Source organism: Nyctereutes procyonoides, unplaced genomic scaffold (genome assembly GCF_905146905.1).
Source record: "Nyctereutes procyonoides isolate TBG_1078 unplaced genomic scaffold, NYPRO_anot_genome, whole genome shotgun sequence".
NCBI classification, from domain to species: Eukaryota; Metazoa; Chordata; class Mammalia; order Carnivora; family Canidae; genus Nyctereutes; species Nyctereutes procyonoides.
The window spans coordinates 3,318,315-3,343,765 of NW_026575023.1; the positions used below are offsets into that span (position 1 = coordinate 3,318,315).

Genomic DNA, 25,451 nt, shown 5'->3' on the forward strand with positions numbered 1-25,451 from the left:
ACCATTTTTTTAACTTGAAAAAATTTTCCCATCTAAATTCTAGCTGTTATTTGGAATGGAGATAATTGCAAGTAAGTTTAAGATTAGATCTTTAAAATGGACCTGATAGAAAATTTCACGTCCCATAGAAAGGTATACCTACTTACCATTAACTTGAACGGAAGAGGCATTTATGGATAAGGCTCTTGTGTTCCTTATCTTCTGATTTAAGATGCTAAAGATTTTCTCCCTTAGTAGGGCCTTTTGCTGGGTAGAGGGAAACTGGAACACCATAATGATATCTGCTTTCACACCGTCTTCCTCTGGACTACAACATACAAGAGAAAGCTGTTTATTCAAAGAATAAATCAGTTATTATACTCTTTCCTGGATTTAATGCCCCCGAATTATATCTTAGTTGCTAAAAGTGTCAAGGACTAATCCTTTGGTTTTGAGATTCATTTGTATGTCACTGTCTGAACCAAGATCATTTCATACAATCCCCCTTCTAGTTTCCATTATGTTTTGAGTAGATTTTCCCCATTAATTTGAAGGCTTGTTATAGCAGTTGAATAAGATTCACAAATCAAAAAAATTTTCATCAAAATCATAAAATCTGAATATTGGAAGAAACGTTAGTGGTCCATTTGGCCAGTTGCTCGTGTATCTGATACCTGAATCACCTCTACAGCATCCCTGGCCCTCTGACCCCAGTGCAGTAATTAATAGGAAACTTACTGCCCTCTGGAGGCTGTTTCTCTTTGCCCAGCTCTGATTTTAAGACAGTCCTTCATTTTGAGTTGAAATATGTCTCCTTATATCTTCCATTACAATAGGCTTAGGTCTACCAGTTGGGACATACATAAAACATCAAGTTTCTCTTCCACATAAAATATTTAAAGACGATGGCTTTCTTGGTCCCTGACTCTTCTTCAGATTAAACATGTCCAGTTCCTTGAACTTTTTTTTATATAAAAAAATTCAAATCCCTTTACCTGTAGTAGTCAGTTTTTCTTCTTAAATTAGGAAAACCAAACAAATAAAGGTCTTTCAAAAAAATGAAATCTATGTATTGATCTGGCATGTCTCTTATTTTTACATTTCAAAAGACCCAAGCCATGAAAAGCAGGAGACCTAATTCTCCTGAATCCTTTGACTAAAAAAAAAAAAGGAAATCATATTGATTCTGAGGCATTTTATATATTGTGGTCCATTTAGGCTCTAGAATGTAAAGATACAAATAATCAGAATTTTATGTCAAATTGACAAATGTATGACCAAGTAATTTTCCCTCTTGAAACAGAAAGAAAACATTGTTTATGAGGTAGAATTTCTCTGGACCCACACAAAAACTTACATTGTGATAACGACCGTATATTCAAAGGAGTTCACAAGACTCTAATAATGCTGTTAGAACGTTACAGCAAATCAGAATTTGAAAATAGAGGATATGAAATCCAGAGAATTTCTGCAAATATGTGTTTTTTATTTCCTAAACATTGTAGAATTTGTCCGATTTATATAATAAAATCCTTCTGGAGGTCCCTAGCTATTTAGCAAAGATGTAAGGAACTTGGAATATGTCTTCCAATAAGGCATTAGTCTATTGGTGAGAAAAGTTATTATTTCCTTTATGTAAATCTATCTGAATATGCTCATTTTTAAAAAGGGTGAGTCCTACAGGCCCATAGGTTTGCATCTATTATGTATTTATGTTCTGCTACGTGCTTTCCAAATAACACAATTGAAACCTCTGAGCAATTTATACAATTGATAGGAGCCTTCCCCTTTTACCATAACAAACAGAAAATCTGTTAGAACATGAACATCTTTTTGTTTGGGCATGCCTCCTGGGACTTCATTACAGGTAAAATTTATGATCCCATTCTGTAGTCAACTTTGCCTTCTTATTTTTGAAATGACACATCTGCCATAAAAAGACAACTTGGTAGGTTTTCCCATGGCCACAGGTTCTGGTAGTCCTGGGCTTTACAATCAGTCCATGGGGTTTGAATCCTTTTTCTGTCACTTGGGGAACTTTGAATGTATCACTTAACTTCCTGTGTCTTCGTTTTTGCATTTAGAAAATGATGGTCAGCCCTCTATATCTCCAGACTGCTATCGAGATACTATTCATGAGAAATCCTAGGCAAGAGCAAGCCCACACCCTATATCCCTCCAGGCTGGGAGTCCACCTTTGCCCAAATATACATACGTCAGTCTGACTACTTGGTTCTTGATATAATGCTTGTTCAAGGCTGAATCTATAAATATCTCATCCACCTATGATTACAACAAGAGAAAGAGTCTGTGTTAGTAAGATATTTTATAATAAGAATATCCTTCTGATTAAATACTAAAGCAATAGAAAAGAGTTTTAACATGAGTAATATTATTTATACCGATGGTTCTCAACTCTCACAGTGAAACAATCAATGACAGATTTTTTAAAAAAAATTATAGATACTGGAGTCCCTCTCTCAGAGTTTTGGATAAAATTGATCAGGAGGGAATCTAGGCATTCATATTTTTAAAAGCCTTCCCAGGTGATTCTAATGTGCTGACATAGGTATTTTGAATAGAAGATATCCTCCCAAATTCTATAGAAGATGAAGCCAAAAGACACAGAGCCAAGATGTGACATGGAGGGAGGCCTTGAGAGATGATGGAGACAACCTTGGTTGAGAGCTGGGTTTGAAGCCTATCCTGCTGCCTATGAACTGGGCAATGTTGGAAGCTCTTGAATCAATCTGAGCTTCAATTTCCTAACCTGTAAAACAAAGATATTGATGTGCTACTCATAGGGTATAAAGATTAAACACACATAACATGCCGGGTATATTTTGGTAGTGAACTACATGCAGGTGGTTCCCTACCCCTCATCCTGGCATTGCCGTCTCAGATTTCTCTGCAGCTCTTTGGTTTAAGTACAGAGAATAGGTGTTAGGGATTTGGGAGAGAGCCAATGATTTTTAAATGGTTGATTGTGGGCCCTAGGGTAAATCAGAGAGGAAGAAAGAGTAATATGGTGTTGCACATTTAGATCAAAGTTGTATTACTTAGTTTATATAACCAAGGAAGGAAAAGATAAGCTACTGTTTTTTGGTTCATTTGCACAGAATTTTAATTGACTGATCCAGCTCTGTGTGGCTGTGGTTTATCACACCTGGATTTTGGCTTGCATATCTCCTAGTGACCACTGGGTGGCAACAGTGTCATCTGAACTAAACGTTGAGGGCTGCATTTCACACTTGGTAGAAGAACCAAAGGTACAAAAACCATGTCCTAAATCCTTAAGGAAGGGGCAGTCACCAACTTTCATTTGGAAAAAGACAAAAACATAAAAATTAATGAAAGGCTATTTCAGAGATCAAGGAACAAGTCATGACTTCCTTAGCACCACTGGGCATTCACAAATACTTAACTGGGACACAAAATATTCCTCATCTCCTTTAACCCTTACAATAACTGGTATAGAATAAACATTATTTTGATCCGTATTTTATTTGAAAAGGCGATTGTAAATTTCCCTGGCATTGGGTGGATAATAAATTGGGAATTAAATTTAGATTTTCAATTTGCCAGTTTGTCTCTTCTCATTGATCGCACAGACTCTTTGCTAAATTTGATGTACATTTTATTTCAAGTTCTTTCAGAGATTATGAAACAATAAGTTATAAAATAAACATTTGGTTGACTTAAGGTATAAAGCTTGTCAAAATATATTTTTTAAAAAGATTTTATTAATGAGAGACACACAGAGAGAGAGGCAGAGACACAGGCAGAGGGAGAAGCAGGCTCCATGCAGGGAGCCCGAGGTGGGACTCGATCCCGAGTCTCCAGGATCAGGCCCTGGGTTGAAGGTGACACTAAACCGCTGAGCCACCGGGGCTGCCCGTCAAAATATAATTAATCATGTATTTGTAAACCTGAAGATCAAAGGCAGTATTTAGAAAATAGAAAAATTGTTAGTATCCAAAATATATACTTATTTGTATTTACATAAGAAGAGCTTAAATGGACTGGGGAGGTGTGAGGTTTATAAGCTAGAACTGTCTTGGAAGATACGTTTTTGCAGGAGTGGCATTGTTGTGACCATTTCTCTTCTTGTTACACATACCTAGTCTTGTTACAGTATCTGGGGGAAATCCAAAAGGAAAGAAAAGGCAAAATAAAACAAAACAAAACAAAGCAACCCAACAACAACAAAACACCAACCCAACAGGAAGAAAAGTGCTAAATATGAAAGGGAAGAAAAGTAAATGACAGTTGAGTATTTACAGAAGTTTGGTTTGTAATTATCCTCTGAAATTCTACCCACGATCATTTCTTTGGCTGTTTGTAATTGTTGGTGAAGGTATTAGATTAAGTTTTGACATATGTGACGTCATTCTAAAGTCACATGGCTACTGAGAAGAGTATCTACACCCAGTGTCCTTCCTGTCTTTGCATGGTTCAGTTGTCTGGAAAGATAGAAGCTGAAAGAATGTCATTAACAAGAACCTAGGTATAAGTGACTTCAGTAATCAGAGAAATAAAGTTTTCCTCTAATACAAATTCCAGGACCTTGCCCCTCTAAAGCCTCTTTGATTAGCTTGGGGTGAGGCCCAGGATGTTTAGGTGATCCGAGTAGCCTGAGGAAAACACAGAAATACTGTAGCACAGGGACTGGCTAAAAGAATTTCTACAATAAAGACATTTTCGAAGGGGGGAGATCAGAGAAAACATGAGCATAAACTTTATTGCTGAATGGATTTTATATATGAACTAACTTCCTAGGGACGAGTCACTAAAATAATTATTAATTTTTCCTAAAAGTTGAAAGCTTGCTTCATAAGGAACATTCTGCTGACACTTTGGCATTCTAAATGTGAAGAAGTTTTGTTTTTAAAAAATTGCATGCGGGTTTTTATAAATGTGTTATTCACACAAGCTAATAGAGAGTGATTTATAAATCTAACCTACCTCCCATTCCAGGGCATTTGCAGAGTTTGCTGGTTGAACTTAGTCACTTAACATTAAACAGACCCCACCCCTTTCAGGGTAGTACTTCTTTATTTTGATGATGTTGAAATGCTGGCAGTTGCACTGAGATTAAGTTCTAAAAGGGCAATTGAACGTTAGTTGGGTGTTTAATGAAAGAGTTAGGGAGAGGCTGTAACTCCAACTAACAGACTGCGCCCAACCATTCAGTTCTCATTCCTGAACCAAGTCTGTTTATACATGTTGCTTGCCTTTCACCGTCAGATGCTTCCCAACTTGACTTCTCTCTCAGCAACCCCAGTATTTACATAGGAGGTGTTGCATGACTGAGACTGCAAACTTCAGAAAGATGCCACCAAAAATTGGCCAATGGAGTATAAAAACAGTTTCTTTCAATGTCACACCAGATAAGCACCAAAAATTAGAGGACCCACAAACATGCCATGAAGAAGACTTCAGATCCTGTGGCTGTCTCCTAATTATAATAAGAGTAGCACACAAAGAACAGTATAAGAGATGCTTTAAACACACACACACACACACACACACACACACACACTTTTAGCCTTAAATAAGACTTAATTGACTTCGTGGTTCTTCTTTATACCTCAGAGTAATCTTTCCTCTTCCTGTCTTAATTTTTCTTATCCCTTCAACTCCCTCCTTAACAGAGTCATTTATGCAAATAAGTTATCTCCGTTACTATACTGCACACCCTGTATGGATAAGTATGGTGATTTTTTTCATGCCCTACAATATATAGGAATACAGCATGTTTTTGTAGAAAGAAAGAAAGAAAGAAAGAAAGAAAGAAAGAAAGAAACAATCTATCAGAAAGACCTGCATTTACTAAGAAATTTGCAAGAGTTTTTAACAAGCTTTTCATTAGATTTAGACTAATGCTTCTGAAGAAAAAAACAAATTGACTATGAATTACTGATGGGTACTCTTCCTCCTTTTGGACATTTTCAGGTAATTTGATTGCTTGTGGAAAGCTCCTCCATGATGAGACTACAATAGTTATAAGAGTAAGAATAGTCATCACAGCTGTGTGTCACCTGCTCACCAAGCACTAACTCCACTGTATTTGTGAGCTCATTTGCTTTTCTCATCAACCCTCTGAAGTGAATACTATTATTATCTGCATTATATAGATGAGGAAGTGACTTGCCCAATGTGACAAAGTAGTGGACCAGCTGACCTTGGGATGAGCATACACATGTGTTTTTACTAAAAGCTCCTATCCACCGATGTGTAGCAGGTAGCATGTAAAGAGTCAAGAAACTGTTATAACACCAGTCTGTTTTCTTTGCTCTCTAAAAATGAGGAATAAAATCTTGGTAGTTCTTACTGCAATTTTTAAAGTTGTATCTATTTATAATTCTAGATTTTTGGCAAAACCCAAGAATCAAGAAGTCAGCTATGAATAATTTTTCTAAACCTACAAAGAGCATGGCCAAATCTGAGCAGTAATGGTGTTTATAGGATTCTGAAGCTTGATAGCCTTCTGGATATTGAGTCATTTTGTGTTAAAAAAAAGTCCTTAAAAAAAAAAAAACAAGAACTTGCCACAGTTTTGAACCCAGTGCTATGTCTATTAGATATGGCATTTGGATCCAGTGTCATATGGGGCCTATGGGTGTGTGGGCGAGTGCCATGGAAATGTGACTTTCTGATTACTCTAAACCAGGAGGTAATGATATCAACAAATGGGGTGTGACACTATGCGATATTATCAAAGTTATTTCTTTGATTGTACTAGTCATTCCTCAGTATCTCCTTGTAGGATATCAGAAAGAAACAGATGGAAATCTGTGACTCTCTAATCACACTTACCAAGTAGCAATATAGTGGATAATCTTACTCCAAATTGGTTTTTATTCTTGAGATTGAGAGGCAAAGTAAATTCAGTAAATTAAAACGTTTACAATTAAGAGTGACAAAAGATAAATTATTAACTTGGTATAACACAAAAGCTTAGATCTCTGAATTACCATTTCAGAAGAGGAAAATATATAATTTTTGTCTTTTTAAACTGTACTAAAGATATTTAAACCAGAATACCTGAGGCAAAGAAAGGTCATTTTTTAGAAGGTTCCTGTTCTCTCCAGGTGTGCTGTCCTTGAAATTTCTAAATTTAATTATTCAGTGAGAATGAGAAAAAGAGAGGATATGAATCATTACTGTTAGACACTGTTATAGTTCCTGAGTGATGAGCAATAATCTAAATAGATTATCTAGTAAAGATTGTGCTGTAGTCTTTGTCAGGAAGTCAAGAGATGGTTCATATTGCTTCTTTTTTCAAAAACACTTTTCTCAGAAAACACCTATCCACATTTTTTTCCAATCATAGATTGTTTATGCTAAACATACATATGCAGATATTTTTATCAACCTCCTTCCTCTATTATCATTGTTTCTGTTGTCTTCCTCCTCAAAGATCTGATACAGACCAGAGACAAGAAGCCAAAATTGGGGGGTGGCGCAGCGGCTTAGAGCGTTGATCGCCGCCTGCGGCCCTGGGTGTGATCCTGGAGACACGGGATCAAGTCCCACGTCGGGCTCCCTACATGGATCCCGTTTCTCCCTCTGCCTGTGTCTCTGCCTCTCTCTCTCTCTGTCTCTCATGAATAAATAAATAAAATCTTAAAAAAAAAAAGGAAGCCAAAACTGGTAACAAGAGACAAAGAAAGTCATTTTCTAATGATAAAGGAGTCAATTCATTGAGAAGATATAATCATAATAAATATTTTACCTAACATTAGAGTACTTAAATAAATCAAGCAAATACAAACAGATCTGAAGAGAAAAATAGACTATACAACAATAGTAGAGGACTTCAGTACCCCATTTTTAGTGTGGATCCATCATCCAGACAGAAAATCAAGAAGAAAACTTTGGACTTGACCACACTTTAGACCAAGGACTTAACAGACATATATAGAACATTTCACCCAACAGCAAGAGAATACACATTCTTCTCAAGCACACACAGAACATTCTTTATGATAGATCATCATAGGTCACAAAATAAGTCTTAGCAAATATTTAAGACTGAAATCATACTGTTTTGTGACTACAATGGTATGAAACTAGAAGCTAGTAACTGTAGGAAAGCCAGAAAACTCACAAATTAAGCAATACACTTCTGAGCAACCAATGGGTCAGAGGAGAAACCAAAAGGAAAAGAAATAATCTTGAAACAAATGAAAATGGAAACATATGCCAAAACTATGTTTGAACCAAAACAGCTCTAAGATGGAAGTTCATAGTGATAAATACCTATATTGAGAAAAAAGAAAGATCTTAAATAAACAACGAACTTCACACCTCAAGGAATTAGAAAAGAAGAAAAACTATTATGTACCTGAAACTTATATAACACTATGTTAACAATAGTGGAATTAAAATTTTAAAAAAGAGGTAGAAGAAAACACAAAGCCCAGAGTTAGCAGAAAGAAGGAAATAACAACGATTAAAGCAGAAATAAATGAAAGACTAGCAGACAAGAGAAAAGACCAACAAAACTAAGGTTGGTTTTATGGAAAGGTAAACAAAATTGACAAACATTTGGCTAAACTAAGAGAGGGAGAAGACTCAAAATCCAAAAATGAAAGAAGGAATATTATAACAGATACTACAGAAATACAAACGATCATAAGAGACTACTGTGAATAATTATATACTAAAAATTGGATAACCTAAAAGATGGATAAACTCCTGGAAACATACAACCTACCAAGATTAAGTCATGAAGAAATAGAAAATCTGAACAGATCAATAAGGAGTAAGGAGGTTGAATCAGTAATCAAAACCTCCCAGTACAGAAAAACTCAAGACAATGGTTTCACTAGTGAATGCTACCAAATACTTAGAGAAAATTAACACTAGTTCTTCTCAAACTCTTCCAAAAAATTGAAGAAGAAGGAAAGCTTCCAAATACTTGGATAAAGCTTCCAAATACTTGATACCAAAGCCAGATAATGACACAAGAAAACTACAGATTAAAATATCTGATGAAAAAAAAAAATAAAATCTCTGATGAACATAGATGCATAAATTCTCAACAAAATTAGCAAATCAAATTCAACAATATATTAAAAGGATCATACATTATGATCAAGTAGTATTTATTCCTGAGGTACAAGGATGCTTCAACATACACAAACCAATAAATGTGACACCCACATTCATAGAATGAAAGATAAAAATCATATGATTATCTCAATAGGTGCAGAAAGATCATTTGACAAATACAACATCATTTTATGATAAAAAATGCTCAACAAATTGTATATAGAAAGAACAAACCTCAACATAATAAAGGCCATCTATGGAAAGCCCGCAGCCCACAGCTTATACAATATTTCACAGGGAAAGTTTGAAATCTTCCTCTCTAAAATCAGGAACAGGACCCTTAGGGTGCCTACTTTCACCACTCCTATTCAACATGTTACTGGAGTTCTAGCCAGAGCAATTAAGCATGAAAAAGAAATAAGAGGCATCCAAATCAGAAGGAAATGAGTTATTTTTATTTGAAGATCTATGATCTTATATAGAGAAAATCCTAAAGATTTCACATATATGATCAGCTAATATTTAACAAGGCAACCAAAAATACTCAATGAGGAAAGGGTAATCTCTACAATATATAGTGTTGAAAAGCCAGAAAACCACATACAGAAGAATGAAATAGGGCCTCTATACACCATCTCAAAAATAATTCAAAAGGGATTAAAGACTTAAACATAAGACCTGAAACCATAAAACTTATAGAAGAAATCATAGGGGAAAAGCTTCTTGGCATTGGTGTGGCGACAGTTATTTGAATAAGACACTAAAAGCACAGGCAACAAAAGCAAAAATTAGTATGTGGGACTCCATCACACTAAAAAGCTCCAGCACATTAAACGAAGTCACCAACAGAATGTAAAGGAAACCTAAGGAATGCAAGAAAATATTTGCAAATCATGTATCTGATAAAAGGTTAATATCCAAGTATATAAAGAGCTAGCTATCCCACTTCTGTGTATATATATCCAAAAGAAATGAAAAGAGGATACAGAAGAGATATCTGAACTCCTATGTTCGTTAGGGTATTATTCACCATAGTTAAGATGTGGAAACAACCTAAGTGTTTGTGGATGGATAAATGGATAAAGAAGATGTGGTGTCTGTGTGCGTGTGTATGTGTATACAAATGTGCATGCACACACAGGAATATCCAGCCACAAAAAGGAAGGAAATCCCGCTATTTGGGACAACATGGATAGAACTTAAGGGCATTACGCTAAGTGAAATAAATCAGACAAAGACAAATACTGTATGATATCACTTAAGTGGACTCCAAAAAGCTGAATTCATGGAAACAGAGTAGGCTGGGGGTGGGGGCAGGGGTGTGGGAGAAGCAGGGAAATGTTGATCAAAGGGTACAAACTGATCTAATGTACAATATGGGGAGTATAGCTAATAGTAGTGTGTTATACACTTCCACGTGGCTAAAAGAATAAGATCTGAAATGTTCTCACCACAAAAGAAAGGGTAATTATGTGACATGATGGAGGTGCTACGGTGATAATCATTTTGCAGTATATCAAATCAACATGTTTTATACCATTCAATAACACAATGTTACCTCTAAATTATCTCAATAAAGCTGAACACAAAGCCGATATCCGGAAATGAGGAAACTGGAGGACATACTTATAATAAATAAATCTGGCATGTTGCTTACGTAAAAGTTACCTAGCACAATATATGTAATTTTTTAACATATGTAATTTTTAACTAACAAAATTTAAATTAAAAAAATAGGAAAAAAATAAATTTAAATATTGAATGGAAGAAGAATTGATGTAGAACTGAGCTTCCTATCTTAGCTGAGCTCCTTCCTGACAAGTAGAACAATTTAATAAAAGAGCACATGTTCAAATTACCTCTATGGCTTCACATCTCCCCCTGTCATTTACTGGCTGAGGACCTTAATTTCAGAGGTTTCATTCTCTTATCAGCAAAGTGTAGATAATAATGCCTCCTTTGCATTGTTACACTGCAGATTAGACATGAGATATACAACAATTATCTTTTTCTTCCAGGATTCACATTAAACACATTGAAGGTAGAGGTGCAGTGATACACATCTTCCTCTTCCAGATATGCCTCATCTTTAATTACAAAATAAATTTTAAGTCCATGTTCTCAAGTAAGGACTCAGCCGTACTCTGCATCCAATTTTTCTACCTCTGAACATGAAGTTTCCTGATAATGTCTGCTTAGTTTTCTCTCAAATCTTCCAAATCCAATTTCTTCTCTCTAGGCATAGGATCACAGCCCTACACCAAGCATGGAACATCTTTTCCTTCTCTTACCTTATGCAACTCCAAACTTTAAGACAAACACCTTTGCTAAGTTTGTTTGTCTTGACTCAGTTGACTTTTCTTGGTAGAAACACTTCCTGACTCAGTGTTGATCAGAGCCAGATCTCTTACTTTTGTCTTCTAATTCTTTTAGAGAATGTTTCTAATTGGTTTATGTCCTTGCATCTCTTTGTTTCCAAGTTCCTTGTTTCTACAGTTGTAGACACATAGTATCAAGGATATTTTGAGAATCATTTTAGGCCCTTTTCTGGTGTCCTTGGGCACAGGAACAGTATTTTTCTGGAAGAGACAACCTTAAGAAAATACCCAACTATGGGTATTGTTAATGCAAACAATGGTCACTGGCCCATGTTGACAGTGTAATTGAAAGCGACTAATGTGCCAGGGATAATTACTTGATATCTGGAATTTTGTGGAATTGTAGTTAGGAGTAAAAGCACACCGATGAGTATTAGGATTGACTGAAATTTATTAAGAACATGTAATCTCAAATCTTAAATGTTATTTACTAGCTGTATGATCTTAAGTAAATTAACTTTTTAGTACCTTGATTTTTCTCATCTGTAAAATTGTGATACTAATCGAACTTACCTCATAAAGTTGTTTTTGAGGATTAACTAAAATAATATATATATAAGGTGCTCAATGTAGTTCTTGGCACTCAACACATATTACTTATTGTTCTGATATTACAAGCTTATAACTTTCACATTTGTAATGACCCTATAGTTTAAAAATATTTCCTGATATTTCTGAAATATGTTTCTTCAAATAAAGTACTATCTCAGCCAGTGACCCCACCCAAACTTATAATAATTAAAGAAGATGACTACCTCTTTGGGAGTGTCATGAATTACTGGTGTCTGGTTTCCAGAGTTCTTTTAGCAGTATCTGAACATGAACTCATTTTACTTTTGCATCTCTGTTTGCCTTCAAATCAGTAAATCCCAAATTATGAGGAAGAACAGGACCTGCAACCTGTCTTTCTTGGCTGTCTAATTAGCACTCATATAGGGCAGAGACAGGAATCTGGGTTTTATTCATTGGGATTTTAGCAACAATAAACAGGAGTGGCTCAGGATGAGGCATGAACCTTTTGTGTAGTTCTTCTAAAGGTGACTGGGTGAGTGGAGGAAAAACGATACCTGTCTCATTTAAACAGGGCTAAATAATACAAAGCCTTTCTTGACTATGGCAAACCTAGTTGAACTTCCCTTTCTTTGAAGTCATTCTGCCCTTAAGGTCCTCAACATACAATTTAGTCCTTAATTATGTCGTGCTGTTCAGTTTCAGGTGTGTCACTCTCATCTCTCCAAAGAGATTGGAAGCAATTTGAGGAGATAGATCATGTTTCCTTTTCTGCAAGACTCAAGTGCAAAGAAATGTAAAGAGCTGAACAATCATACCATATATTGGGAAGGAAGGCTGTTTAGTTAAATTGGGAAAAGTAGCTCACTTACATGGAAAATAAAACATGGGTCCCTACCTAATATTATACACAAAGGTGGACTTTAGATACATTGAAGGCAAAGAAAATTGATGAAGATGATTATTTCAAAATTATGAATTTCTATATCATGAAGGATAACATGGTCCAAATTAATAGAAAACAGAATGGATAATTTTAGTTTCTACAACCAGCAAACTGTTCACATCTAGGAAATATAAGGAACTCCTGAAAAATAACACAAGTAAAAAAATAACTCTAATAGAGAAATAGATAAAGGCTAGATATAGGCAATTTATAAAAATGAAAACTCAAAGGGCTAACAAGTATATTTAATAGTGCACAAACTCATTAGTAATTAGAAAAAATGTAAATTAAATCACAAATACAATATAACTTCTTGCTTGTTAGGCTGGCAGAAATCAACAAGCCAGATAATACCAAGTGCTGGCAAAGATGTGTGGACCTGAAAGATCTAAATGTGAGACAAAATTCCATCAAAATCCTAGAGGAGAACACAGGCAACACCCTTTTTGAACTCAGCCACAGTAACTTCTTGCAAGATACATCCACGAAGGCAAAAGAAACAAAAGCAAAAAAGACAGTGTCTTGATTAGCCTAAAACACCAGCAGTGTTGACTATAAAATGTAAAGAAAACAGATTTTAAACTTTCTTGATTTATTATAAATGCTTCTCAAGTTCAAAGACTTTGTATATCAAAGACAGCTTTTTTTATTACTGCTTTTACATTGAAGAAGTTGTGTAGTCACTCAGGATTAGAGGAATAAAGGAAGTACTAGGGTATGTATCCAAGGTTTTTTTGGCATTCCTCAAGAAATGATTGCAAATGCTGTTTTCTAAGGTGCTGTGGATATAAAAGAATGGAAGGATATATTTCAGCCTATGAACATTAATTAATATTTGGGGGGACAAGACTGCAAGATGGAACACAATTGTATGATTTAGTGAGAACTGAAATTATAGGTTATAACTCGATATTATTGCAATTATGGGCAATTGAGTATGCATAAGGGTAAAGATCAGATGGTGATTTGAAAACATGAAAATCGATTAGATAAAGAAAGGAAATGTTTTGAACTAAAAAGATTCTTTGACTACTAAACCAAACCAATACACCTGCCATTTTCGCCCTTTTGAAATAACTGTATTACTGTGCTTTCTTGTCAAAGGAGTTAAATTGAGCTTAGTTTTTGAGTGATGGTTCACAAGCATCCTGAGCAGAACTATTATATAACTGAATTTACTTTTTCCTTTTTGGGGGTAGTCTTGTATTTAGTTTTAACAAAATTATTAGCATTGCATTAGAATATTATGCAATAGGTATGGGTATTTTATCCTTATTAGCATGTCTGTGAGATAAAATGAATACTTGTGATTATCTTTCTTTCTCTCATATATTTAAAAAATATTTTAGATCTTAAAATGGGATCCTACAAATAAATCATGTGGTTTTACAAATAACCACTTCTGATATGGTTAAACTTTACCATTTGGATGATATTATGGGGCAATGGGGGAAGCCATAAGCTGGGATACATTTGGCCTCAGTTCTCTCACCTTTAAATGAGGAGTTTGAGTTAGAAAGAGTGGTTTATCAGAATACCTGTTTGTTAGAATACAAATTCCTTTACTCCCCCATCCCTGCCTACCCATCCCATTAGATACTGATTCAGTGGTCTGGAGTGGGGGCTTAGGAACCTTCAAGGTGATTTGGATGCAAGTGGTCAGAAGATCATCTTTTGAGAAATATTGAGTGAAATGATCCACAAATCCCTTCCATCTACATTATTTTACAACAGAAAGGATATCATTTGACTTACCATATTCTCGCTCATCTCCCGTAAGTCCTTAAGTTGGTATGTGCTGTTTTGTTCAGAATGACTATTAACTCGTAGATCTGAAATTTTAAAGGTGCCATGATAATACTCCATTTTCTGGCCTGTGATACCAAGGAAAAGTAAGAAATCACATGCTATGGGAATAGCTTTCAGGATCTAAGGCACAAATATAATGGGGTTAACATAAAGTGTTGAATTATTACTGAGATTTTTTAAAATTTACTTTTGTAATACTACTTATGAAAATAATAATTAATGTTTTATGTTAACAATAGTTGATATTTATTGAGTGTCTACCATGTTGTCAAACACTGTTCTGGGTATTTTACATGTATTAATTTATTTGGTACTCACTCTAGCTCTCTAAGATTGGTGTTACCTCCATTTCACAGATGAAGTTAAGTGAGACTCAGAGGTGTTAAGTAACTTGCTCTATGCTATAATAACTAGTAAGTTGCCTGAGTTTAAACCTAGACAGTGTGGTTCTAGAGCAGGAACAATTAATTCAATTAATTCTTATTATGTCCCTTGCTGATGGACAATGAAATGTATACCCCCTTATAATCAACTGGAAGTAGTAGTAATGAGTGTCCTTGTGAATTTTGATTTGTAATGGGAGATCCAGGCCCAATAAGAAAGACAGGAAAAGAAAGGGAAACAACCTGTTTAAGGTGAGAGGTAAGAACATTGTGTAATGGGGGTGAAACAATCAGATCTCTGCTTGACTACTGGGAAAGGTAAGAAAACAGAGAGCAGTGGAGACTCCTGAGAAATCTCGTAATCTTAGGAGTATGGCCTTGGGGAGGCGGGTGGACAAGAAAGCTACAAAGAGTTAAATATAGAGAATGATGGAGAATGGAGCAACCACAGAACAGTATCTCTCCCAGGGGAGCCTGAGTCAGGGAAGATAAAATGAATTTCCCAGCTATGGACCTAGGAAAGAAGGAGGGATCTCAGGATGGTACATCTGTGTGGGACATCTCCAGACTCTATAGTGCTTTTTTGATCCCCCTGATACTTACCTATGCAATCCATATTGTTATCAAACTTTATAGTCATAATAAAGGGGCTTTTGTGCAATCAAATTAAGTGACCTAAGAGTCTTTGGACATTGGTGGGATTGTCATAGGAAGCCCAGAACTGTGTTCTTAAAACCTTGAAAGCTCCTAATGGAGTCTTCATCACTCCACATCAAGTCGGAGGAAGATGACAATAGATGAAACCATTCAAGTAAGCAGCCTGAGCTAGTTGTTTTATCATATACATCTGTGTGAGTGGCGCTATGAAGATTTGTCCAAAAATACTAATGGTTTGCAGTCTGTGCAGACAAAAAATGCAATTTTAGAAAGAATTCTGAAAAAAAAACCAGAATTCTGAAATGCAGTATTTACATGATTATAAATATGTTAATTTTATTTATTTATTTACACAATTTTTAAAAATAGCTGAATATCATTTTGGAAAGAATAAAATTTTCTCTAAAAATAAGTAGCAAAATTCTATCATATCTATAGTTTACTAATTTCAAAATTCATTATTTCATTAGACATATGTTTTTCTTTTGCCTTTGCAATGTTGGTGGATAGAATGATGAGTGAATGAGCCAATTTTAATAACTAATTTATCAGAGTTATTCACTTGAGTGACTAGAATTGTTTATTATGATTGCTAATAAATTTCAGTTACTATTTTTGATCTTTTGTGTAGAGGCGCAAAAGGATACTAAGTTGTGAGCTCTAGGTAGATAGGTACCTGGTCTGCTTTACTTAATACTGTGTCCTGAGTCATCCAGAAAGGTACTCATATATAATAGGCAGTCAGTAATTATTTATTGATAAAATGATTGAATAAATTTAAAAAATTCTAAATGGGGGCATTTGTTGGTAAGTACAAATCTGTTTTTGGATGAAATTACGTATACAGATGTACAAATGAAGGTTTGCAGAAAAATGAAATCAGACTGAGTGGAATCCATAATTTTTACATACCAGAGACTAACAAGTGAGCCAGAAGACCAATGGTTACTGCCACCACTGTCAGTAATAACACAGCAAGAAGGGCAATCATCCATGGTTTCAAATCTCTATTTTGGGTGCGAAATCCTACTGTTCTGAGAAAAAGAAAAGTCAACAGTTACTCTACATTTCAACAGTTAAAGGCTTTCTGGTTCTCTTTTGGATAAAATTAGGTTGCTTTGGTCTGCATTTCCCAGCAAGAAGACATTTGTCTTCAATTTTCATCAAGGTCATCTTGGTGTGAAAGAGGTGTTAAAAATATCAGGATCTGAGAATCTATGATATTTTTATGCTCCTGGTTTCTATTTCTGGAGGCACTGGTTCTCTGTGGTGGCCAGGTCTGACTTCTCTTAGCAGTGTGGTCCAAAGTAGCATACATGCTTGAAAAAACACCATTCCTTCTTCCTCCTCTTTTTCTCTCTTTTCTCTATCTATCCTTTTAGAGTTTACAAAGTGATTTCAAATCTAATATCCCATTTACTTTTTGTCTTTTAAGTCTTTATTATGAAATATTTCAGATACATAGAAATTTAGAGTGGTAGAGTAGAACACCCTTGTATTTATCACATCATTTTTCAATTGTTAATATTTTTGCCATTTTGCTTCATTCATTTTGCTGCCATATTTTAATGTGAAATAAGACATTATGATTTTTCACTAAATCACTATTATAAACAGAGTTTTTCCCACATAACCACAATACTATAACACTCCTAAAAATTAACAATATTTCTTCAGTATCTCCTACTATCCAGTCCATCTTCAAACTCACTCTATTGTCTGCATTATATTTAATAATGGTTTGTACAAATCAGGACATAATCAAGAACAATGTAGTATATTTGATTGTTATATCTTCTAAGTCTTTCAGTCTAAAAGAAGAGTCCTGCTTCCTTTTATTTTTAATGACATTGACTTGTAGACATCAAACCCGTTGTTCTTTAGAACACCCCACCTTATTGCTTGTCTCAGTGCTTTCTTACAGTTTCACTAATTCTTTCATCTATCCCTCTCACTTCCTGTAAGGTTAAAAATATCCAAAGACTTGATTAGATTTTGGTTAAATTCATTTGACAAGACTACTTCAAATGGGATGGTATATATATATATATTATATTTTTATCACATGAAGGTTAGAGGAAATTCCCACAATTTAGGAGGAAAAAAATAACTCTGCATTTTTTTTCTAGAACCATATGATTAACAATAGTGCTAATGACATTGTGTCAAGTATTTGTTTGCATGTATATTAATCTAAACTTAACTGTGAACTCCTTAATGGGCTAGACTAGCGTTGTTCATATTTTTATCATCAACATTTAATAAGATACGTGGTAAAGAGTGGGAATTTTATAAATCCATGAGAGGAAGATATTATACCATACAGAGATATTATACCATACAGAGATATTATACCATACAGAGACTGAGAGGATGGGTCCTGGTTATCTAACTCATTTTGTAGTGCACCTTCTCTGCAATTTGCCATTGTAGTCAGCTTTATTTATCCCTTTCATTTAGCTTTGGGGGTAGAAAGTATTTTTCATATTTCCTCACAAGGTTTAGTGCAATGTTTTGCACTGAATGTAATTTTAAATAGATATTAGTTGATTTATAGGAATTTTTTCTTTTGAACATAAATATATTTTATATGTAAATGCAAGCACAAAAGATACAGTGTATGGACCTAAATACTTAAGAAGATGATAGTTTTGACCAAAGTAATACGTTTGCCTAATAAATCTAGTGGAACTTGAGAGATCTGAATTCTGTTGAGTATAGGAAATATTGAAAATGTGTGCATTGACTGATTAAAAGGAACCTAGACAACCGGCTGTGGAAAGGCAGCATGTCTTCCAATGGACAAAAGCTAAAGTGTCAGAATATAATAACAAACATAAGCTCCATGTAGTATAATATTACTGCCTCTTAAATAGCTTAAAATCTAAAATCAGAAGTGAAGGATAACTTAGAGCTACTTGGTAAAATTCAGCACATTTTCCAGGTGAGGAAACTGAGACTGGAGATGATTAAATCACTTCTCTGATATAACAGCAGTCATCTCAAACTCATGCCTTCTAACGTTAGGGCACTATTTTTTTTTTTCAGATCCAGATTGCTTTTCCACTGAATGCACATTAAAATTCTTAAATTGATTTATTATTCATACATTCATCTATTCACTCATTTATTCATTCTTCATTTATTTGAACATTCCTTTTCTCAGAGAATCTTAGTATGTCTCTAAGTCATTGAAAAACAAAAACAAAGAAGAAAAGCTAGAACTTAAGGAGATTTACAAGCTTTGAAATCTATCTTCCCATCACAGCAGAGTTCCTCTGAGTAGGACAAATGAAGAAAATCAGTGACAGGAAGATCATATCCTACTACTGAGATGTACACAAACTCACACTATTACAGACTGAACGGTGAGACTCTTAGCAGAAGGGTGGTTCAATAATCAATGACACACTGCTTCAAGTGCTGTGGCAGTCATATCTATAAATACCATACAAGGAGTTGCAGACTCCTTGGAGTCTGGGGAATGATGACTAATGAATGGGGGTATGAAGAATGTTTCTTCCTTTGAGAAAATGTCTGGGGAATAACAGATGTACAATAGCAAATTGCAAAAGCTTCAGGAGCCATGAGACAAAGCTGCAGCTACTTAATCCTTATATGAATAAATTTTCAACTCAGCGTCACTTTTATGAATACAAATAAGAAATGCATGAAAGCAAACATGCATCATTGACTTTCCATTCTGGAGAGGTCCTGCTAGTGATGTGCATGTCACTTCAGATTTGAAAAGAAATAGGCTTAGTAAAGCCTTGGAAATCTAGCCTAATTGTAAGTAGAGATGCAATGAACCGTGGTGCTCATATATTTTTTCTTCCTGCTTTACTTGCACCATAAAACAAACACTAGTGTATCAATTTTCAATTGCCACAAATTACCAAAGTTAGCACCATAAAGCAAATACCACTTATTAGTTCACAATTCTGTCTGTGTCATGTCTGAGTTCTCTCCTCAGGATCTCTTAAGTTGAAATCAAGGTGTTGGTTGGAGCAGCTTTCTCATCTGACGGTAGTGATCATCTCCTAAGCTCACTTAGGATTGTATGTATGTATGTATGTATGTATGTATGTATCCATTTATTTTAGAGAGTGAGTGTGTGTGAGCAGGGGGAGAGGCAAAGGGAGAGGGAGAGAGAATCTCAAGTAGACTCTGAGCTAAGCAGGGAGCCCAACTTAGGGTTCGATCTTACCATCTGATCATGATGTGAACCAAAATCAAGAGTCAGGTGCCCAACTGACTAAACCACCCAGGCACCCCAGAGCTCAGCTCCTTGAAGCTGAACTGGGGTCCCTGTTTTTTTGTTGGCTGTCGCAGACCTCTCTTTCAGCTCCTAAATTCCATCCCCATTCTTTGCACGTGGCCCATTCCATCTCTATAGCCAGCAGTGGAGAATTGCCCTCCCAACAAATCTCTCTTGAATCTCTCTTTCTCCAGGTAGAGCCCAGTTCTTTCCAAAGGTGTCACATGATTAGAATAGGCCCACCAAGGATAATCTCCCCATCTTAAAGTTCACTGATTTGAGACCTTAAGTATATCTGCAAAATTCCCTTACAACAGCACATAAATCAGTGCTTGAATAACTGGGAGAAGAAAGGTGTACACCAGGAGATGGGAATCTTACAGATCCATTTAAAATTTTTTCACAGCTGGAGATATCATGAATTCATAAAAATAGAAATCTGTAGAGCGTTCAGAGAGAGCATATTCAAATAAGTTTGGAAAAAAATGGGTTAAATAAAGTTAGATAGAATCCTCACTTCTAGAAGTCTCAGAATCTGGTTTTAAATGGAGGTATAGGTGAACACTATATTTCTCTTGGTTTTGTATATATTCTTATCTGTTCACAAATGCAACCCCAGTGCTGTATACATCATCTGACTCTTAGTAAATACTTGAAAACTGTTATCAAATTGGACTGAAATGAAAGTTTTTCAAATATACTTTTTAAAACAGCACCATATCTACTGATATCTTGTGGGATTCTGATGTTCCACAGAATAGTTTAGAAAACATAGCTCTAGATGTATTTATACCACTGTGATGCTCATGGAATGCTTGTCTGGAGGTTAAAAAGAAAAACAAGGGAGAGGAGTTAAGATGGTGGAGTAGTAAGAGAACCCTATGCTTGCCTTGTCCATCAAACACAGCTAGATGAATATCAAATCATTTTGAACACCCAGGAAATAAACTGAGGAATGAGAAAACAAACTGCAATTAGAGGGAGAAGAGAGGCCACATCATGGAAGGTAGGAGATGCAGAGACCTGATTTGGAGGAGAAAATAATCACTAGTACTGTGGAGGAGAGGAAACCCTGATGTGGAAGAAGGGAGAGAGAGAGAGACTGAAGAAGTGGGGAACAGAGAAGGGCATTGCCCAAGAAAAACACTTCCCCAAACCATTGATGGGAAAAACAAGAAAGCCTGATTACTGCAAGTTTTTACAAGCAGTGGAGCACAAAGACTGAAGTTTTAGAAGTCCATGCCATCACCAGACAGAGCTGTGAGCTTACAGGTGCTCCTGTGGAAAAGAAGGGTAGAGGCTCAGGAGCAGAGTGTGCTCTGAGGATCCCCTGGGTGGCACTGGGAGAGATAGTTCCCCTTCTTGGAGTGTATTTGGGAGAGGTGGCACTGCCTTTCAGGGGACAAAACAGCTGGCAGGCACCATTGAGCTGCCCTGTTCATTAGCATATGAGCAGAGATGCCTGCTAAGGGCAACTAATCTGGACATTGGCTTTTGCTGTGCTTTAACATAAACTCTACACCTCTGCATGTTCTGGCAACTGCCCATCTGGGACAAATCAGCGCCAGCCATATTGTGGCAAGACCTTCCCCCAGAGGCTAAGTTCAGGTCCTTGTCACACTGGATCCCTAAAATTTGGAGTTTTGAAGCCTAGCTGTTGTGCCTGAGAGAAAATACAGGAGCGCTGTAGTGCCAGATGGGCAGACAGCTCAGACACAGACAAGATGAAGGCAAGGATCGGAGGGATTCCTGGGACACACAAGGGAAGATTGGTAGCTCTTCTATGAGGGCTTTCTGAATGGCAGTCAGCATGAACTCACTCCGGACATTAGAGAGCAGGCTGATGCCATTTTCCCCCACACCCCATTAGCATGGAAGGACTTCAATGAGCAGCATAGCATCCACAGTAGAGACTTGGGCCACTTTCACTAAGCCCCATGCCTCTGTGCTCTGCAGATGTTTCTAAATTAGGGCAAGTGTGCCTGAGAGTCAGAGCACCAAAGACCCCTCCCCCAGAAGACCACATAGCACAACAGTGGCTCACCTGCCCCTATCAGCACTCACCAAGTCTACTGACTATAGAGTGCTGCAAAGTTTCACCTCTAGGGGAAATAGGACCTAGTTTCTTTTAACAAGAAAAGACACCTAGTTAAAACTTGCCACACAGTGGACAAGATCCAAACACTCCTCATGTAGACAAGGAGAAATTCTGCATAGGCCTGACCTGAGGAAAAAAGCGGCCAAAACACAACAGCAGATTGTACACAGCACACACCAGAAACACTTCCTTGAAGAACCAGATCCTGGACAGTATATGATCTCTTCTTAATACAGCCATTACTCTCAGAAGCAGGAAACATAACAGGCTTTCCAACATACAGAAGACTATGCCTGACTGGAATTTAAAACAACAAACATAAGGATACTAGCTGGGCTTGAGAAAAGCATAGGAGACACCAAGGAGTACCTTACCACAGAGATAAAACACTTAAAAACTAGTCAGGCCAAAATAAATCATGCTATAACCAACTTGACGTAATGACTGCAAGGACTGAAGAAACAGATGAATGAATAAGTGATATAGAAGATAAAATTATGGAAAAAAAGAAGGTGAAAAGAAGAGGAAAGAAAAATATTGGATCACAAAGATAGAGAAATCAGTGACTTCATAAAGTGTAATAACATGTGTATCATAGGAGTCCTAGAAGAAGAGGAGAGGGGAAAAAGGACAGAAGGTTTATTTGAGCAAATTATAGCCGAAAACTTCCCTAACCTGGGGAATAAAACAGATATCCAAATCCAGGCGATACAGAGAACTCATCAAATCAATAAAAGCAGGCCAACACCAAGACATATTGTAGTACAATTTGCAAAATATAGTGATAAGGGAAGAATCCTGAAAGCAGCAAGAGAAAAGAAACCCTAACCCACAAGGGAAGACAAATAAGGTTAGCAGCAGATCTTTCAACAGGAACTTGACAGGTCAGAAGAGAGTGGCATGATATATTCAGCATGCTGAATGATAAAAATATGTAGCCAAGAATACTCTATCCAGCAAGGCTGTCATTCAGAATAGAAGGAGAGATGAAGAGTTCTAAGACAAAAGTTAAAGGAGTTTGTGACACTAAACCAGCCCTGCAGGAAATATTTAAAGGGACCCCTTCAGTGGGAAATTAAGACTAAAAGCAACAAAGACTAGAAAGGAATAGAGAAAATCTCCAGATACACCAACTCTACAGGTAATATAATGGCACTAAATTCATATCTATCAATAATCACTCTGAATGTAAATGAACTAAATGCTGCAACCAAGACACAGTGTATCAGAATGAATTTATAAAAAACAAACAAACAAGATCCATCAATATGCTTCCTACAAGAGACTCATTTTAGACCTAAAGGCACCTACAGATTGAAAGAAAGAGGATGGAGAACTATTTATCATGCTAATAGAGTTAATGGAGTTAAATGAAAGTCAGCATAACCACACATATGTAAGACAAGCTGGATTTTAACAAGAGATGAAGAGTACTATATTATAACAAGAGGATCTATCCAACAGGAATGAAGCTCTAACAATTATAAATATTTATGCCGCCAACTTGGAAGCGCCCAAATATATAAATCAATTAATAATAAACATAAAGAAACTTATTGTCAGGGATTTTAATACCCCACTTACATAAATGGACAGATCATGTAAGCAGAAAATTAATAGAAAACCAATGGCTTTGAATGACACACTGAACCTGATGGATTTCACAGATATATTCAGAATATTTCATCCTAAAGCAGCGGAATACACATTCTTTTCAAGTGCACATGGAACATTCTCCAGAATAGATCACATACTGCATCACAAATCAGGCCTCAACAAGCACAAAAACATAGAGATCATATCATGCATATTTTCATAATACAACGTTATGAAATTTGAAGTCAACCACAAGAAAAAATTTGGAAAGACCTCAAATATACGAAGGTTAAAGAACATCCTACTAAGGAATGAATGGGTTAACCAGGAAATTAAAGAAGAAAAAAAAATACATAGAAGAAAATGCAAATGAAAACAATTACAGTTCAAAACCTTTGCAATCCAGTAAGAGTGGTCATTAGAGGGAAGTATATTGCAATACAGGCCTACCTCAAGAAGCAAGAAAAGTCTCAAATGCACAGTCTAACCTTACACCTAAAAGACCTAGAAAGGAATAGGAAATAAAGCCTAATGCCAGCAGAAGAAGGGAAATAATAAACAGTAAAGCAGAAATAAATGATACAGAAACAGACAAAAAGCCCAATAGATCAGTGAAACTAGGAGTTGGTTCTTTGACAGAATTAATAAAATTGATAAACTCTAGCCAGATTTATCAAAAAGAAAAGAGAAAGAATCCAAATAAAATCACAAATGAAAAAGGAGATATCACAACCAACACCACAGAAATACAAACAATGTATAAAAGAATATCATGAAAAATTATACGCCAACAAATTGGGCAATCTGAAAAAATGGATAAATTCCTAGAAACATACAAACTACCAACACTGAAAAAGGAGGAAATAGAAAATTTGAATAGATCCATAATCAGCAAAGAAATTGAATCAGAAATCTAAAATCTCCCAACAAACAAAAGTCCAGGGCCAGATGGCTTCCCAGGGGAATTCTGTCAGACATTTAAAGAAGAATTAATACCTATTCTTCCCAAACTGTTCCAAAAAATAGAAATGGAAGGAAAACTCTTTCTATAAGGTCAGCATTACCTTGTTTCCAAAATCAAAGAGACCATTAAAAAAGAATTACAGACCAATATCCCTTATGAACATAGAAACAAAAATTCTCAACAAGATACTAGCAAATCTAATCCAACAGTATATTAAAAGAATAATTCATGCATTTAAGCTGCGAGTGTGGTTCAATATTTGCAAATGAATCAACATGATACACCACATTAGTAAAAGAAAGGTTAAGAACCATATATATGATCCTCTCAATAGGTGCAGAAAAAGCATTTGACAAAACACAGCATCCATTCTTGATTAAAAAAAAAAAACCCTCAACAAAGTAGGGATAGATGGAACATACTTCAACATCAAAAAGGGCATATATGAAAGACACACAATTAATATCATCCCCAATGGATTAAAAACTGGGAGCTTTGCTTCTTATGGTCAGGAACAAGGCAGGATGTCCACTTGCACCATTATTATTTAACATAGTAATGCAAGTCCTAGCAATCAGACAATAGACAACAAAAAGAAATAAAAGGCATCCAAGTCAACAAGGAAGAAATGAAACTTTTGTTATTTGCAGACAACATGATACTCTATGTAGAAAACCCAAAAGACTATACCAAAAAGTTGCTAGAACTGATACACAAATTCAGCAAAGTGGAAGGATACAAAGTCAATGTACAGGAATCTGTTGCATTTCTATACACCAATAATGAAGCAGAAGAAAAATCAAGGAACTGACC

General features: G+C 35.8%; 1 protein-coding gene across 1 annotated transcript in view; it reads right to left on the minus strand.

Moving 5' to 3' along the window:
- Positions 1 to 25,451, minus strand: part of TMPRSS11A (transmembrane serine protease 11A) — a 47,497-nt gene that overhangs the window by 13,641 nt on the left and 8,405 nt on the right. The window contains exons 2-5 of the mRNA XM_055342622.1: positions 16,635 to 16,756; positions 14,629 to 14,747; positions 2,195 to 2,262; positions 147 to 307 (exon numbers count right to left, since the gene is read on the minus strand). Coding sequence (XP_055198597.1) covers positions 147 to 307; positions 2,195 to 2,262; positions 14,629 to 14,747; positions 16,635 to 16,756 — 470 coding nt within the window. The remainder of the gene's footprint in view (positions 1 to 146; positions 308 to 2,194; positions 2,263 to 14,628; positions 14,748 to 16,634; positions 16,757 to 25,451) is intronic.